The 17,545-nt window shown below is 39.4% G+C and overlaps 1 protein-coding gene across 1 annotated transcript; it reads left to right on the top strand.

Moving 5' to 3' along the window:
- The first annotated feature begins 1,444 nt into the window (after positions 1 to 1,444).
- Positions 1,445 to 3,186, top strand: Ferd3l (Fer3 like bHLH transcription factor). The gene has a single exon (XM_026779966.1). The coding sequence runs from the start codon at positions 2,009 to 2,011 to the stop codon at positions 2,513 to 2,515; it is 507 nt and encodes a 168-aa protein (XP_026635767.1). The 5' UTR covers positions 1,445 to 2,008; the 3' UTR covers positions 2,516 to 3,186.
- Positions 3,187 to 17,545: the final 14,359 nt, after the last annotated feature.

Genomic DNA, 17,545 nt, shown 5'->3' with positions numbered 1-17,545 from the left:
TTTTCATTCATTCTTTAATAAAATCGAAACAAACCAAGTGGGCAACCATAACAAAAATCCCTTTCCCTTTAGCATGTCTGGGGAAAAGTAGATTCTTAGCAGAATTATCACAATGTCGGTAAGGGAATGAAATGTAAATTCAAACAGGAGAAAAGTGAAACCTATTAAAGAAGGACACTTTGAAGTAGACCCTAGATCTGGGGATCAAAACAAACAACAAACAAAAATAATTCAAGAGTATGCTGCATTTTTAAAAAAGTATTTAAACTGATACATAAGAGCATAAAACGTGGAAATACTGATAAGATATATATATATGTATATATATGTATATATATATCTATATATTAACATTTAAGCCACACTAAAAATTTTGTATAGTAGAAACTGAAAAATCTTTTCCTTTTATTATTGCTTTTGCCTATAACCACCCCCTGCTATGCGCACTAGGAACCCTTGCTTTGGTCACCCGCTGGGAGGTGTGGTAAAGAGAGAAAAGAGAGGTTGGAAATAGGGGGTTCTGGGAGCTGTCCAATGTACCGAGCGCTTCCCACCAAAAAGAACCTTTGTCTTCTCCCTGAAATCAAAAAGTCTCCGCTTAGATATTTGGCGCTTGCTGTTTCTTGTGACCTATCTACCTTTGAAGTTGTTCTTCAGAGTGTTGTTTGCATCTGTGTGCTTTTACAGATCTCAACCTTGCTTGGTTAACTACAGCCATCAGTAAACAACAACAACAAAAACTGGAAAATAGAGTTTCTGTGTGAAAATTCGGGATATACAAAAATCAGTAAAATTTCATTCTTAATGTATCAAATTTACAATCTCTTGCAATTTTGTGGCTAGCCTCCGACTCTCCCTTAAGAAGAATTCAGTAAGGTATAATTCTGCCTTACTGCGGCGTACAAACGGATGGGGGGGTAGCACAGATCAAAGTGTTGGATTTTTCTTTGTTCAAGAACAAATAGTAGACTGGCAATTTAAAAGTTGGAAGACCGACTCCTCTACAGAGGGTGAGAGGGTCTCTGGATTATTGAAGCTAAATCATGTTTTTGAAAAGAGACTTGCGGGTTCGGGGAGGGAGGGAGGTGGGGACACCACGTGAGCATGGAGCTGCTTTGTCCCCTAAGGAGTAATCATACAGTATATACATACAGCAAATGTTCCGAGTCTCCATTTTTTTATTTCATTATCACCATAACTTTTTCCCTCAAACACAGCCCTCCACTGTAGAGAATAAGGCAAGGGACAGTAAAGTCAAGTATCACAATTGTCAGGCTGATTGTGTCCAAGCCGACTTCAGAAGTCTGGGTCTGTAACCAGGCAGTGAGTTGTTTGCGATGCCCTAGAAACAGAGAAAACACTGGTTCCAACAGAGACACTGGGGAATGCGCCCGGGCCCCCTGGTCATGCTTACTTAAGCTAATGGGAGGTCTTGCCTTTCACCAGCCGCTGCACTGGGATACCAGACAAACAGCTCCCCTCGACCCCTGGCTGGAAGGGCCCCTCTTCTGGACATCATTAAAAGCGCAAGCACTTGCTTCGTATCGATTGGCAAATGGCGGCAAGATTCAGGGCTCCTACCCTGAAGCCAAGGAGAAGCCATCGCAGTGGAAAGATTTGGGCTTTGAAGATCCGAACCGAAATTAAAGACCTACACGGAATCAGGAACCAAGAGAACCTTGGTTGGATACAGGGGTGAGACCAGACACAAAAAAGCACAGCAAGTAAAAACTGGGGGTTGCTGCCAAGAAGGAACTGCCCTGCGTGGTACTGCAGAGGAAAAATTCTTAGAACCCGAAAGCCTGTTGCCTTGAGCCTTCTATGAGTGATCAAGCTTGTCATCTTCTATCAGTTTCCAGAAAAGCGTCTTTGCCCCAGTCTTCCTGCGAATAATCCTTTCTTATTCGGCTTAATGTCTCCCCGCGTTTGGTGAAGATGCACCTGAAGAGTCAAGGCCATTAAGAAGCCCCATCCGCCGCAGGAAAACCAATGGCACAGTCAGTGAGCGATGGCCACCTATCCTGAGAGCTGCCTGGACGCTACCATGCTAAACTTCGTCACAGATCTCTCTTTGGCCTCTCCGAGACATCCACTCCTCTGCGACTTCCCACCTGGGGTCCCTTTTGGGGACGGAACACTGGGGTTCAGAGAGAGAAGACCCAGGAGGCTGTTGCACTTTGAGGAAACAGACCAGGAGGAAGAGGGGGGCGAAGTGGTCTATGTGGACCGGGAGGAGGAGGAAGAGGAGGGAGAGGAACGCGAGAGAGTAGCATCCTTGCTGGGCCGCCCCAAAAGGAAAAGGGTCATCACCTACGCTCAGCGCCAGGCAGCCAACATTCGCGAGAGGAAGAGGATGTTCAACCTAAACGAGGCTTTCGACCAGCTGCGCAGGAAAGTGCCCACCTTCGCTTACGAGAAGAGACTGTCTAGGATTGAGACCCTCCGCTTGGCCATTGTCTACATTTCCTTCATGACGGAGCTCCTGCAGAGCAGCGAGAAAAAGGAAGTCCGCTAAGCATGGACGGGAGGGCCGAGGAGGACCACCACTGCCCTGCTCGCCCCTTTCTCAGAGGGGAGCATTTGAAAGGCAGAGGGACCGCTGGTCTTCTGGGCCTGAGTTTGAGATGGTAAAACCCGCACTCGTGGCGGATCGCGCACTAAAGGGTTTCATAGGGTTGCGCTGGGCAAGTTGGGGGTCCCCGCGGTCGAGGCACTAGGGTTTCTGCGTGGAGCGGGCGGCCTTTTCTGAGCTTCCCTAGAGATTCCTCTTCCTTGCTCCTTTCAAAAGTAGAAATAATAAAATAGAACTTATTCTCACGCACGATTCGTTGCTGCCCCATCGCCATCTCAAGTAGGGGCTTTGCTGTGGCCAGTTCGGGTGAGTTCACCTAAAGCCCAGACAGAGTGAGCAGCCCCCTGCTACTTTCTCTGGCTACTGAAAGGTTTGCTGGGGCTTGGCCCCCTCAGACTATTTAGGGGGAGTGAGTGGGCAAAGAGGATGAGCGTAAAGTAGGGGATAAGGTCACCAGACCAACTCACAAAATGCAACCTCTGAAAAGGATCGCTCTCCCTCCCTCATCGTGCCCCCCCAACCCCGGGTGCTGTAACCCCAATCTCCCTGTCAGGCCAATCCCTTCTTGTCACGAGGCAGACTGCCTCAGAGTTAAACGCAGCCTATTCAGTGAAAACCACCATTCTGGGGCGGAGGTGGGGGTGGGGGAGGATTTCTCCGGTCCCAAACTCTCAGGGGACCTCGGGATTAGCACTTCCAACTGTTTCCAAGGGAAAGAGCTGCTACTTCTTAAGGAGACAGGTAACCCTGCGCGCCTAAAACACAGACTTAAATCCTGGATAGGAAAAGTTTCTTTCAGTCTTCAGCCACCTAGGGACTATTGGGAAGGCAAACAGCCAAAAGGAGAGATGCGTTTTAATGTTTTGAAAACGCCTGCAGGTGGAAACTGAAACCGGTTTGTTCTGGGAGGCCACCTTCCCAATCCTCTGTTACTGCATTTCTTCCTCCTGAATGACCTGGAAGCACCTGAATCTGGGGGTCAGTGAGGAAAGGAATGGAGCTGGAGCACTTGATTGTCAACCCATTCACTCCAATGATAAATCCCAAAGAAGAAATACCTGGTTTTGCCCATCGGTTATGCACTAGCAAACCCAAGTCGTAGCGAGCTTGCGCAGGGCAATCTTCTGTCATCCTCCAATACTAATAACATGAGAGTATTAGATAAGCTCTTTCTAAAAGACTGCAAAATGTAAATTTAAAAACTTAAACATGAAACGAACATTTAAATAAGCCCCCACTGCTAATGCTACTAGAATCTCCAATCTGGTGCCTTCTGTTCTCTTATTTCCTATGCAGTTAGAAAGTCAATATATGTAACAAATTTGGAAAATTTTCGAACATTAATTTTTCTGTTAGAATTATGGAATGGGCACTTCATCCACTTTAAATACTAGAGGGGATTTGCATTGCTGTGTATTACTGCCTTGCCAGTGTATCCCAGCATACTCTCCTTCCTCTACAGATGGCTAGCTCAGCACTTTCTCTTTTTTTTCATAGCCGGTTACATCGCAAACAGTGTTTGTATCAACGTTTCTCTGTTATAATCACTTTGTGTTAGACACTTACAGTTCCTATGGCACACAAGTGGACTAAATTCCTCCCCAGACGCTGCCAGTTTGCATTCCCTTTCAGCTACACTGCAGGAGCACCTCCTGTCAGCAACCAGAACATTCTTTCACAAGGGAGCTTGTCGTTCTTTGAATCGTACATTTAATTCTCTTCTGTTCCCATGGTGGTTATATATGCATCTTAAGAACGCTTACTATACCTTTCTGAGGTTGGTATTGAGGCTCAAGTATTTTCGAGCACTTACATAAACTAAAGCACAAAGCCACACAAAGCTACAAAATGTCATGAGCCAACTGCAGTCACGTTACATTTGAGATGGATACTGGTATCATTGGGAGTTATATGACAGAAACCAGTCTTGAAATGTGTTCCTCTTGCTATATGAATAGGATGGGAAATAGTCTGACAGACGATACAGGTCAGTAAATTATAACGATGTCAATATTATTCTACTTTAGTGGATAATAATTGCTTCATTGTTTTTTTTTTCATTTTATTTCAATGCACTCCATATTTTTTAGTTGAATATACTCGAAAGTTATCTTCTGGGCATTCAAGAGTAGTTGAATTAGGCTTGAAAGGCAAGAAATACAGACATGGGCATTAATTCACATTTACGTCTCATTGCATCTTTCCAGGGATAATGGGGAGGTGCCATGACTTTTGAGTGCCCAGTCTGCCTCCTGAGAGTGAGTTAGAAACCCTGTAAAAGTCAGAAAATAGATTATGTAAATGTAGCATTAATGTGTGGCTAATAACATTGACACTATATTATGAAATATAATTTACTAAATAGTAGTAAATCTCTTTGGAAATAGCATAGCATACTTTGTGTATTTAAATGTAGTTAAGAGATATTCATGTTTAAATCTTTTAAAACTTTCCTTCTGCTCCTTTTGCTGGGACTAGGTAAGATCTGCAATTGGTGCCTTTTCCCAATACCATTTTAAATATGTCTTCCCCTCAGGATGTTTTCTACCTCTGCCATATGAATGTCAGAATAAACTGAAAAGAAAAAATGTACAAATATCTAAGTCAAACACTAATAAAACCAGGGAGGGTAGTTTTTCTAATGATCTAGAACCTTTATTAAAATGAGCTGAGTCAAAAGACTGAGGGTGTAGCTCAGTGGTAGAGTGCTTGCCTGGAATATACCAGGCCACAGGCCGTGGGTTCAATCCCCAGCACGTCTAAAATGGACTGAGTCTTAAAAATGACTTTATATCACATTTATAAAGTAATGTTTTAGCTCCTCTTTGTCATGTTTTCATTACCAAGGCTGGTATATGCTGTGTTTTAAGATACTTTTGTAATTTTTCATTTTCATATGTGAAGGGAAAATAGCTAGTTGTTTCTCAAGTCATCAAATGGTATTGCTCATATGATCTATTGGGTCAATAAATACCCACACTATCCAATTATTTATTTGTTTAATCAAATGTTTGTCTTTTACAGATCAGGTGGATGGGTTCAAAATTGAAGAGTCTATAGAATATCTCTTCACTCAGGTCCTTCTGGGAAATAAATAACAATTCAATTTTTTATATATAAAGTATGAGGCTGGAGAGATGGTGACTAACACTGCCTGTTTTTCAGAAAGTCCGGTTCCATTCCCAGGACCCACATGGTGGATCACAACTGTAGGTCCAGTTCCAGGGGACCTGACAAGTCTTCTGGTCTCTGAGGACACTGTATGCATGGGATACACAGACATACATTCAAGCCAGAACATCCATGCACATGAAGTAATACAATAAATAAATAGAGATAAAACTCTGCAAGTGTTGAAGGAAAATAAGTAAAATAAGTAAAAGGAAATACAGAGTTCAAAATTTTACATGCTGTTGGAAAAATATTTTAAGTCTGGAGAGAAAATACCCTATGCAGTCTAGCAGCCTTCAGCATCACTGATCTCAATGAGTGTAGTGGTCAACCATCATGCTCAATCATTTCTGCCAACCCAACATTCTCTGCTATGATCACAGCCAGCACATGCTGTTCCTACATGGAATTTCTCTTCAGGAGTAAATGGTCCCGATGAACTTCTACATGGAAATCTAGTTCTCATTATTACTGAAAGAATTACAGCCACCATTATTTAAACTGTTATATCTTACAAGTATTTTGCTCTTTGTAGATTTCAACATGTCCCCCAAAGGCAACATGACCACCAAACTAATGATATACTTTAAACCCTTGTAATGACCACAGACTGAGAAATTGAATTACTTAATCCTAATACCAAATCATCCTTAGGAATAAGACAAAATTATTCATAGCCCAACATTAAAACCTATGTGCCACAATGTTTGACTCTAAATATCTAATAATCTTATTTTAGTCTTATCTGTGTATAATCTATACTGCCAATGTACAGCAATAAAAACTACCTTAGTATGTCAAAATCACTTTACCTTTTATTATCTACATTAACATCAATGGAGTATCATAGGACCTTGGGTTTTAATAACTTCTACCACCTTAAAAGGGCCTAATGGTGTTAGTTCTAAAATGTTACAATGATTAGTTTTAGAATTTTAAAGTTATTTGATCATTTTGAGTCTAAATATCATTTTAGATGTTGCTTGGAGGCAATTTATCCATATACCCTCTACAGACTGAAAACTGACTTCTGGTCTTGAGCTCAGTTCTCCAGGAATATCAGGTTACTCTTAGTATTCAGACATGCAGACCATAAAAAGATCTAGATGAAATCATATTTGAAAGACATAATTAAGCCTTCCAAGAAAAGTAAAAATAATCAAGAGGCTTTCCCACCAACAGAGGATTGCTTAGACTGATCAGCCGTCCTGTTCACTACCCAACTCAAAGGCAGATTCTGGCCAAATTAGCACTGAAAATTAAACCACATATCCAGCTATTGTGCACAGCCTTGCACGAACATTCAATTAAGACCCTTGCATTGGTGTCTATTATCACATGTGTCAGCGTTTCCATTATGAAAAGTAGTTTATAGAAAGTTAATAATGAAGTTCTAAAAGTACTGAAATTCAATTTAACATGCAAAGTTTTAAGACACCTTTCCTAATTCTCGACAGATCTTCGAGAGGAACTTCCAAGTCACGAAGCCAGAGTTACATTACACATACCTTGCTCCAAAAAGTACCAACATTTTAAAATGCACTCAAAAATATGAATTAGATCTCACTATTTTATTTTTACCAAATAAAGGTAACAGAGCCTTAATAAATGTTAAGTGCTCCACAGACAGTTTGCAGAAGAGACTATTTCGTTAAATAATACTTGTTCTGATTCTTTTAGAAAAGTGATTTTTTTTTCTATATATCTGTAGCTTGGCTCACGTTCATTCAGAGTTTCTTGAACTTTGCCAGTAATTTAAGGGAATTCAGACCCAAGTCTGGACAGCACCATCTCTTCCTGTGCATGCTGGGTTTAAGAAATGGCTACAGAACAGGAGTCAGCAGTTCTGACCATTTTGTTTTGACTTTGGGGTTTCTCTGAATCTGAGCTGGAAGGGAACGAAGCAGGGCAAAGTGGCAAGGATAAAATAGCAGAGGGATGGAAAAGCTTCAAGTTCTATGGATGAAAGCCTAGAAATTTCCACAACTGTCTAACTGACACCCAATTTTTCACTCTGTGCCTGTGACAGAGCCCTTAAGAGAAAGGAGAAAATACAAAGAGTACAGTTGGGCATCTAAGCAACACTTACAGTTGATGTTTAGTAAGACCCTCTCCTCAATTTAGCAAAAGGCAATTAATCTTAGAGTTGGTGAAGCCAAAATTTGACAGCTGTGTCATGATGAAAATGAACCTGACAAAAACATCTATCTGATTAGTGTGATGTTTTTTCAAAGGCACCATCCACATGCCTTCTCTCAATAAACCCTCACAGCTGGATTTCCACAAGACCTAGATTAAAGTCTCTAGACTAAACTGAACAATGATTGTACCATCCTGAATATTCCTTTCACTCCTCACTGAAAAGAGCAGGATACTAGAACTCCTAAGAACCAAAAAAACAGAACAACCACAGAAATAAAAACAAAAAAAGCTGATGGCTATGTAGAGGCCCACGTTACTTTGAAAGACACGGCTGTCATAGATCAAAAGCACCTTCATGTGTTCTCTGGATGATAAATTATACAAAAGGCTGGTAGGGTCTGGCTCCCTCAAAGGCCACGTTTTACAACCTTCTATTCAGGGCTCAGCGAAGGAGATTTCCACCTGCAACCAACAAATGTAAATGACCTCAATGCAGCTGCTATGGACAGGGTTTTCCTTTTTTATGATTTCCAGTCTTCAAAAGGGGGAAATTCCTATGAGGATATGGAAATGGATCAAACGACTAGGGAAGAACGGGAGTCAGGAATCAGGTAAACGTGTCGGAGTACATCGATGAATCTGTGCTGTTATCTAAGGTAACACTGGGACTTCTTCCAACAGCACTAAAACCCTAACCTTTATTTGTGATGGGTCCTAATGTATATTTTGAGTTAGGTGATCATATTAAATCTCATAGTGTTTGGGTAATGCATGTTCTAAACACTGTGTTGAATTCTTTATATAACTATTTAAAGGCCACAGAATCATCTTAGGATCCAGATAGGATTGTTTATTGAATATTAAAGGAAATATAGAATAAAGGAGCTTGTTTTCCTAGTTCAATCATATATCAAAAAGCAAAGAAGGTTTCAAAGATTTCAGTGCCCAGATTAGAGAGAGAGAGTTAATGGGGAAAGGGTGGATTATCTTTATACTGAAGCAGAGCAGCTAGGGCAGAAATGATATTCTTCTTTTATGTATTCCTGGAAACCTACAATTACTTCAAAATTGAAAATTTCAAAAATTTAATTATGAACTCTATTATCCTTTGACTTTGTAGCTACAATAAAATGTAAATACCCAATTTTAAGAATTCATTCACAAATACCTGGAACATATTTTTGTTTTCTATAATTCTTCTGTTTTGTGAATGTGAGCTGTTACTTTGCCACATTTAGTATGAACCCTGAAGTAGACACTGGGCCATCCTTCCATCCTGACCTCACTTGTACAGCAAAGCACAGAGTGTCTGTTTCTGCCTTCTTTGGTCTGAGAAGATTGGCTTGCTGCAGACACATTCTGAAGTACAGAGTCATAGCATCCTGGTCCTTAGCTCTACCCTCTTGTTCTATAAAGAAAAATATAAACACAACATTGTCTAAAGAAAGGCAAGAGATAGTCCAAAGAATTTACTGCTTGGGTCATATGAAGAAGATATTTAGTTAATAGTGCTATTACTGTAAGTGTTGAGTGTGTATTGATGATGATTCAGACTCTGAGCCTGTGAGAACACATATTTAAAAAAAATATAGACTGCCCTGCTTTTCCGAGATAAATTAAGAATTATCTAAATAGGATAGATTTGAAATAAGCTGTTAATAAGATGACATTTTAAGTGTAGAAACTTTGATGCAGTGCTCGAGATATGAAATCATGGAAAACCACTGTAAACACTCCTAAAATTATCTCTAAGATTAGTATACAGGAGGGTTTTTAATGTGAAAAAATAAAACATCCATGCATCACAGGAACACGGCAGCTCAGTTGGTGACACCTTGGGGAAGTGGTGCTGCTAAGGACCATCGCGGAAGATGGGCTTTTCCAGTGCTGGGTCCTATGTGTCCCTGTTCTAGACTGATACAGAAGTCTCAGAGTGCGGCCCACTCCACTCGGTCCAGGGAACAGGGGCAGGGTGGCTATGCTTGGCTTTAGGTTTCTGAGATGTTGAAACATCTTAGAATGGACCGAGGATTCCCAGGTCAGAGACCTCTCTTGGAGCCTCCGCAAGGGAACATGGGTCCCAGGCCACATCCTTGGGCATCCTGTGTCACATCTGCCATTTAGAATATTTTTGCTTCTAAGGCCTGATCTTGTGCTCATTCGCATAGGCGTTTTGCATCTGGATACACGAGCATTTACATATTTCTGAAAAGAAGACAATGCTTGGACTCTTTGGCTTGGATTTCTTTTGCAAGCTGAGTAACAGCCTTTCTGTTTTTTTTTTTTAATGAGATTAACCTTAACTTAAAAATAATCTCTCAACATTTAAAAGGGGGAAACTATTTTTAGATGTAGTGTTTTATACAAAAATTTGTCTAGAAAGAAGAATTCTTTAAGTATCCTGTTCCTTCAAAAATCTTTGATTCATCCTCATGTGTCTCATTTGAAGGCTGATGATAAATGGCTTTCCAAAATATGTTAATATTTTCTCAACAGAAAAAAATCCCCAATTTCAAATATCTTTATGATGGATTCATAATTTGGGCTAAGGACTTGTTGTGGCTCTCCTTAACAAGCACGTGGCAAGCAGTGGCTTTGTCCACTGACGGCTTTATTGAATATGCCTCATCATCCCTTTCATCAATGTTCATTTATGTGATCTCACCAAAGCCCATCAAAATTGGAGCTTAGAAGTTCATGTGTGTGTGTGTGTGTGTGTGTGTGTGTGCGAGTGTGTGTATCACATATATATGATACCGCTTTGCTTCAGAATAGCAGAACCACAAATTAACTTTCATACTCTTTATTATTATACTACACTTCATCAAACATAATGAATTGCTACGAAAGCTAACATGAACAACTGGAAAACGCCCCAGACACAAAAGCATTACACAACAAAACAACAAAACCCTCTATAAACTGCATCCACATGAAAATTAGCATCATATCTCAGTCCAAACCCCAGGGACTTTACCCTGAACACTCTCAGGTTTCTGCTTATTAATTAAAACCCATGATCTATTGTATGATTTACACATGTTAGCATGCATATATCCAAAAACATTTCCACCAAAATACCTTCACATATATTTCAGAATGTATTGTGCCTATGCAAATATTTTTATTCCTAACTAAAACTTCTTTAAAAAAAATGGTTTTCCTTCCTTTTCCTCGGCATTTTGGTAACTCCTGTCTGTTTTATTGCTGGTATATTTTTCTTGGAACTTAAACTACGTTAATGATTATTATTGAAGGTTTCCATCTGTTCACAGAGTGGTTTTTAAGGCAGTGCCGTCATCTTTGCATGTATTTAAAACAGGTACAGGAATGCTGAAGTTCTTCCCTAAACTCTGGCCCCACACAAGTGTATCTGCCTGAATACAGTTACTAAGACCGGCAGCTCAGACAGTGGTAGAAAAGAAGGCGTCTGGAATAGCAATTCAGAAAACCTACAGAACACTCATTGATTAGATGAGGGTCACTGGCTCAATGAGAAAAACAGAATTTTCCCTGGGAGAACAGCTCCTTCCTCTTGAAAAGGTTCAAGAGTTGCTGCAATTCAGGCAATTTCCATGTCAAGAAAGGGGTTTGAAAGGATTTGTGAACACTTTCTGAGCCTTGGCTCTGATCAGGAAGATAGAAGCAGAATTTTACAATATGATCAAATTTTGTGGATATTGCAGAATTCTGTTAAATTTCACTTGCAAAAGTTGAGCCTATGGAACTCAGACAATGAATGTCTTGAGATTGGATTATAAAACATGCAATTCAGTATTGTTTACAACAAAATGAGAAAATAACATAGATGTCTAAATTGTGAGATCTTCTTTAAAACTGATACAGTCCTTAAAAGTATAAATATATAACAATTTGTTCTATAGCTGGTATTAGTAAGTAATAATAAAATATTCTATAATTGTAAAAAACATTGTAAAACATGGTTTTATTCCAGTTTCTAGGATATTATGCATATGTTCACACATATATTTATAAATATACTAGGGGGGATATTATCTTGTGCCCATTTGCATTCATGTGTTTGCTCTAATGCTTTTGTAACTAGCAAAACCCTAACACAATCTGTGAGCAGAATCCTTAGTTTGAAGAACAGAACCAAGAATTCACGGTTTTCAATTCTAAAACTTTTAATGCAGTGTTTAGAATTCTGAGATGATGGATTCTGCAATATTTCTCTGTGGTCACTGGGAAAGAGACAGCCCTCCTACATTCGAGAGCCACTCCGACCGCTGCACACAACTGTCCTTACAAGGACATCCACTATCTTATTTCCAACAAACTAGCTTAGCTCAACAGATTTTTACAACTATCTTATGTGAAAGAAAACTGTATTTTTTGGGCAAAGAATAATTTCATTTTCAAATTTGCCTTCAGAAAAATCTATGTGCTAATGGTTCTCCCCCATAAACACTGCTGAAAATTGGAAGATAAGGATTAGATTCAGTATTAAACAAGTGTTTGCATTTTTTAAAGATAAGTACTTATCAATATGCCTTTCAGTTCCAATGATACTGAAATGGAACATTTAGCTAAAATGTGAAGGGAATTCCTTTTAAAGCATAACTGAGTTCACCCACTACTTAAACACACACACATAAGCACAGATACATAGTCAAAAATAACTCTCAATAATCTATACTGATATTGAGTCATTTATTAGCCAAGAATGTACTTACCATTTCAAATGACTCCGTATTTTTAAATAATCCTCCATGCTCTGTTCCTATTAGACCCAAGGAAGCTACAGTGAGTGGGAAGCAGGAACAGTTCAGGGGAAAGTGGGTAACACTCAACATTTATTTTTTAAAAGGATGTGCTAGTATTTGGAAATACAAGCTCCCAAAGTTTTACATATTCATATTCACTTTTTATGTGCATATTTTCTTTCATGTAATTTACATATTAATCTTTTGAAAACTTTGCCATATACCAAAAGCCAAAAAATACCCACACATTTCTAATGTAATTTATAAATATTTAAAATGTGCGCTGCTTTTAATAAGTTTTACTGTTTTTAACACGTGACATTTTATCCCCATTAGCAGGAACAGATGTCTAATGCATTAAAGAGGAAAATCCTGCACACGTGTTGAAATGGTGGACTTTACCGAGAGGAAAGGCATGTGCTTTGATTTATATTAGTCGAAATCTAGATACTGTACTTGGTGCTATTTCAGGAAATGAAAAGGTGAGGAAACAGTTATACACCAGTTAGAGCAAGTCTCCATAGAAACCAAAGTCTGAGCATGAGCCACTTGAACAAAATTAATGCCTAGAATATGGTCATATTAACCCCATGAGAGCTAATTCCAAAAAAACAAAACCTGCTCATTGATAAATGCAAATCACATAATATTTATAATTTTTTGGTTTTCCACCAATTATAAAGCTAAACACTTATTGGAGATTACAAACATTTAGGAGAACTCTGAAAAGATCACAGGGAAAAATGCTGCTTCTTCATTGTTCTCAGTGAGACTTCACTTTTTTTTCACTACTGATTAACAGAAGCACAAAGTGCAGATTGAAAAATAATGTGGGGCGATGAATATAACTCAGTGGTAGAGCCTTGTCTCTCAGACATGAGACCCTGATTTCAATCGCAATATTATAATAAATGAATAAGTAAGTAAACAAGCAAAAACTTAGAAAAACACAGCAATACAACCAAGTTTGTTGCCTTGGATGGTTTTATGCCTCATAAACCACCTTCTCTTCTGCTGACTACTCATGGTATTGCTGGGAACTTACTGCAGCTTCCTATATGCACAGGCAGAGATAGATCCCAAGTCATGGGATAGCTCCCACTATGCACAGTGCAGAGATAGAGCCCCAAGTCATAGGATAGCAATTATGTCCCTGGACAACTCTAAAGACTAATGTCTGAGTTATGTCATCCAAATCTCCCAGATATTCTGAGAAGAAAATTAACACATTTACATCACAGATAAGCAAACAACTTCCAATTAGAAGAGCTTAAGGAGTTGTGAAGCCAGATTTTTACAAGGCCGTCTCCTTTTCTAGAGGAAACCTTGACAAAGACTCCATGTTCACTCCATGGTCAGGTTTACACTCAATCCTTATGAAGATGGTGGTGGAGTCATTGTTTGGAAGGCCTGGCTGAAGAGCTATCACGAGTCCAAAGCACAAGATCCTTTGTAAAACTGCTGTCAATTCCTTTGTATTAATCTTTCTAAGAGAGTATTTGATTCATCTTATATGGTGTATAATGCATAGTATATTTTCCCTGTCTCGTTCTGCTCACTAGTATTGCTCCATGTTCATACAGTGAGAAAAAACAAAAGGGATATTGACTTAGAAGCCTCAAAAAGGTGTGTGTGTGTGTGTGTGTGTGTGTGTGTGAGAGAGAGAGAGAGAGAGAGAGAGAGAGAGAGAGAGAGAGAGAGAGAGAGAGAGAGATCTTACTGCCTCACCTGGTATTATAATGAGATGCCGGGTCTCCATACTTTCTTTCAGGTGATGCATCTCATTAAAGTTCCTACTTCATAATTAAGCAAAATGTATCCTGTCAGCTAAAGACACTATTTCAGATACTTATTATATTCATGATGCTTAAGCATTAGAAAGAGAGGGAATAAATGACCCTCTGTTCAGTTCTCAGCCTGTGCTTCCATCCAGACCTACCCTATCAAAGATCCTATACTTCTGTCCTGCTGGTCACAGTTACTCCCAGGACTTTTTCGCCTCCCATCCCACTTTATTAGCCTGTTCTTGAACAAGATTAAAATTAGGTTGAGATGGATTCTCAAAGTAAAATTTAAGATGGAAATAAGGAAAATTCTTATGTAAAGACATTTGCAAGCTGGGCGGTAATGGCACACACCTTTAATCCCAGCACTGGTGAGGCAGAGACAGGCGGATCTCTGTGAATTCAAGGTCAGCCTAGTCTAAGGGAGTGCTAGTTCCAGGACAGGCTCCAAAGCTACAGAGAAACCCTGTTTCAAAAAACAAAAACAACAACAACAAAAGACATTTGCTTTGTCATCTCAACACAAGCAGAACACAATTTGTGGGTTAAAACACTGGTTCATGGTCATGGACAATGCTTTTACAAGAAAAACTTATTAAATTATATTGTCACCACCAGGTACCAAATCCAGAGGTGCTAAGGGCCCTGGGCAGGAGAGTGCTACGGATGGACCCTGGGAATCCCTGAGACTGACAGGAAGGGGTCTGCAGAAGGGAAGCCTCTCACGGGGGCCATAATTAACTTATGAGCAAATGGATCAAATGTCACAAATGAAAACATCTCAGACTTATTGAATTTAATTCAGAAATAGAAGTTATCTCAACAAACTTACAACCACTGGAATAATTTCCAAGCAACATGTGATTTATAACATTTTCTTTATAAGCCTAAAGTATGACATTGTTGAATATTCTTTAAAGTATTTCAGTCTTTGGAAAATTAACATTTCCATATTACCCTGACCAAATTTAGCTGCAATTTCTTCTACTAATACCCCTATATCAGTAGTAATTGGAACATTTTAGGACTATTCATTATTTATTATTCATAGTATAGGTAGCTACATGTAACAATATAAAAAATCATATAAATTTCTTGTGATTTCTTTATCCCTGCTCTTATTCCATCCCCCTTTTTCCTAAAAGTACAGCCTTTATTTTTTTTGTTAATGCTGACATTGCCATTTGAGCCCCCTGCATTTCACACGCGACCATATAAAATTAGAAGTTTATTTTTTTCCCCAACATACTTTCCTCCTCTAAAAGGCATGCAAATTGAATGCTTTCTACAGAAATTACACAGAGAGAAAACATGAAGATATACTGTAGCTCAGCTTAGGAAAGTTATTGGGCTACATAAATGTCTCCTTTGGGAAAGAGGGGTTGACAAAATGATCAAGAAGGTGAACAATTTCCTGACTTCCCTGTCTCAAGTCAAATGTTCACGGTCACTCTTATGGGTAGCCCCAAACTAAACAAGCACATAAATGTCCCGGTGAGGAGAGAGTGAGAGAGGCAATAAGGCAGGCTCGGTTTACATTTAAATTGGACTGGATCACATTGAGCTTTCTTGCTCTGTTCAGCATCCAATTCTTGTGCTAACTTTCATTACCAATTTAATAAACATCTATCAAATATTTATTGGATGGTTACTGTAGACCTGGCTCTGCTCTCAACAGTATTCTAGCTTGGTTAAGAATCTTGGCCTGTGAGGAACTCAGTAGAGTAAGAGCTAGACATCTAGCTGATTTCTGTAGATGCTTAATAGGAGAAGTTGTGCAATTAATCATTTGAGTTATGAGGATAGAAGAAATATGGTTAACATATACGTTCTGCCTTATTTCAAATGCCTATCAGCTGAGGCAATCAGAAAAACTAACAGTGATAGATTGGATAAAATGGCTCCGGAGCTGTTATACAATTCAGACTGAGTACAGGCAAAGGGCTAAATCCTAGCTTCAGAGTCCTAGGCAAAGGGCCTGCTGCTAGGTTTACAAGCAAAGACCGCTGGTTACCAACCAGTACTAGTTCACTCCTTTTCTTTGAGAACTAAAACCTGTAGAAGTGGTGACAGATGTCAGTCTCCTCTCTATTACTATAACAAACACCTGAGATGATGAACTTAGTCATCCAGCTAGATGGGTCAAGTTGAAGCTGGCACTGGGAAGGAGGTGTTACGTGCGGTACCCCCACAGTGTACAAGTTGAAGCTGGCACTGGGAAGGAGGTGTTACGTGCGGTACCCACCCCCACAGTGTGCACACATCAATTCATGTCTGTACCCTCGGTTTACCTCACACCGCATTGTTCTGAGGCTTCAGAGGGTGACGACAATCTAATGATATAAAATACTGACAAATCTAACATACCTAAACCATGTATATAGGGACTGTTCTCTCCTTGGTAACAGAGACTTAGATTATTAGTGTTGAGTGATCACTGGTGGCGATTGGATAGTCTGTTGTTACATCCGGCCTCCAATTGAGGCAGTGAAGCATTCCAGCTGAGTGTATTTTCCAGCTGAGGCTTTTGAGGACTCGTTGGTTCTCTTGAGAGAATATCACTTCACTTAGAACCTAACTGATCGTATTTATTATCACGCTTTAGATGATAAGAATCTCAATTCCTTTTCAACAACTTCCCATTCCTCACCTTAAGAAATGCATTTGCTGAAGATCATCCTAAGAAAATATATTGTTTTAGATATTGAAAGACTACGAAGCATTTAACTATACCACCAGAGGGAAGATTTCCTTTTACCACCATATCAGAAACCTATAGAAATGAAAGTATGTTTTCAAAGAAAAAAACAGTCCTGTAAAATAATTTACTATTTATTTTATCAAATTATAGCTGTCCCTCATATTTGGTGATTCTTCCCTCATGAACCTGAGTAATAATTTTCCATGCAGATGCCAGTTACAGTTGGGCTTCCTCTGAGCAGCATGTATGTACATGTGAGTATGTGTGTGTGTGTCTATCCATACTGTGTGTTTTCTTACAAATATCATGATTCTTCCTTTCCTTTTGTTTCCAGAACAAAGGATTAGCATATGTTGGGAAAAACAGTATGTGGCTTTCTTGACCGTTGTTGTTCATGCACATATGTGGCTTCCTTGGCCACTGTTCATGCACATATGTGGCTTCCTTG

Source organism: Microtus ochrogaster, chromosome 1, assembly GCF_000317375.1.
Source record: "Microtus ochrogaster isolate Prairie Vole_2 chromosome 1, MicOch1.0, whole genome shotgun sequence".
Lineage (NCBI taxonomy): Eukaryota > Metazoa > Chordata > Mammalia > Rodentia > Cricetidae > Microtus > Microtus ochrogaster.
Note: the sequence above shows the minus strand (reverse complement) of the source record. Positions and strands in the feature narration are given on the sequence as shown.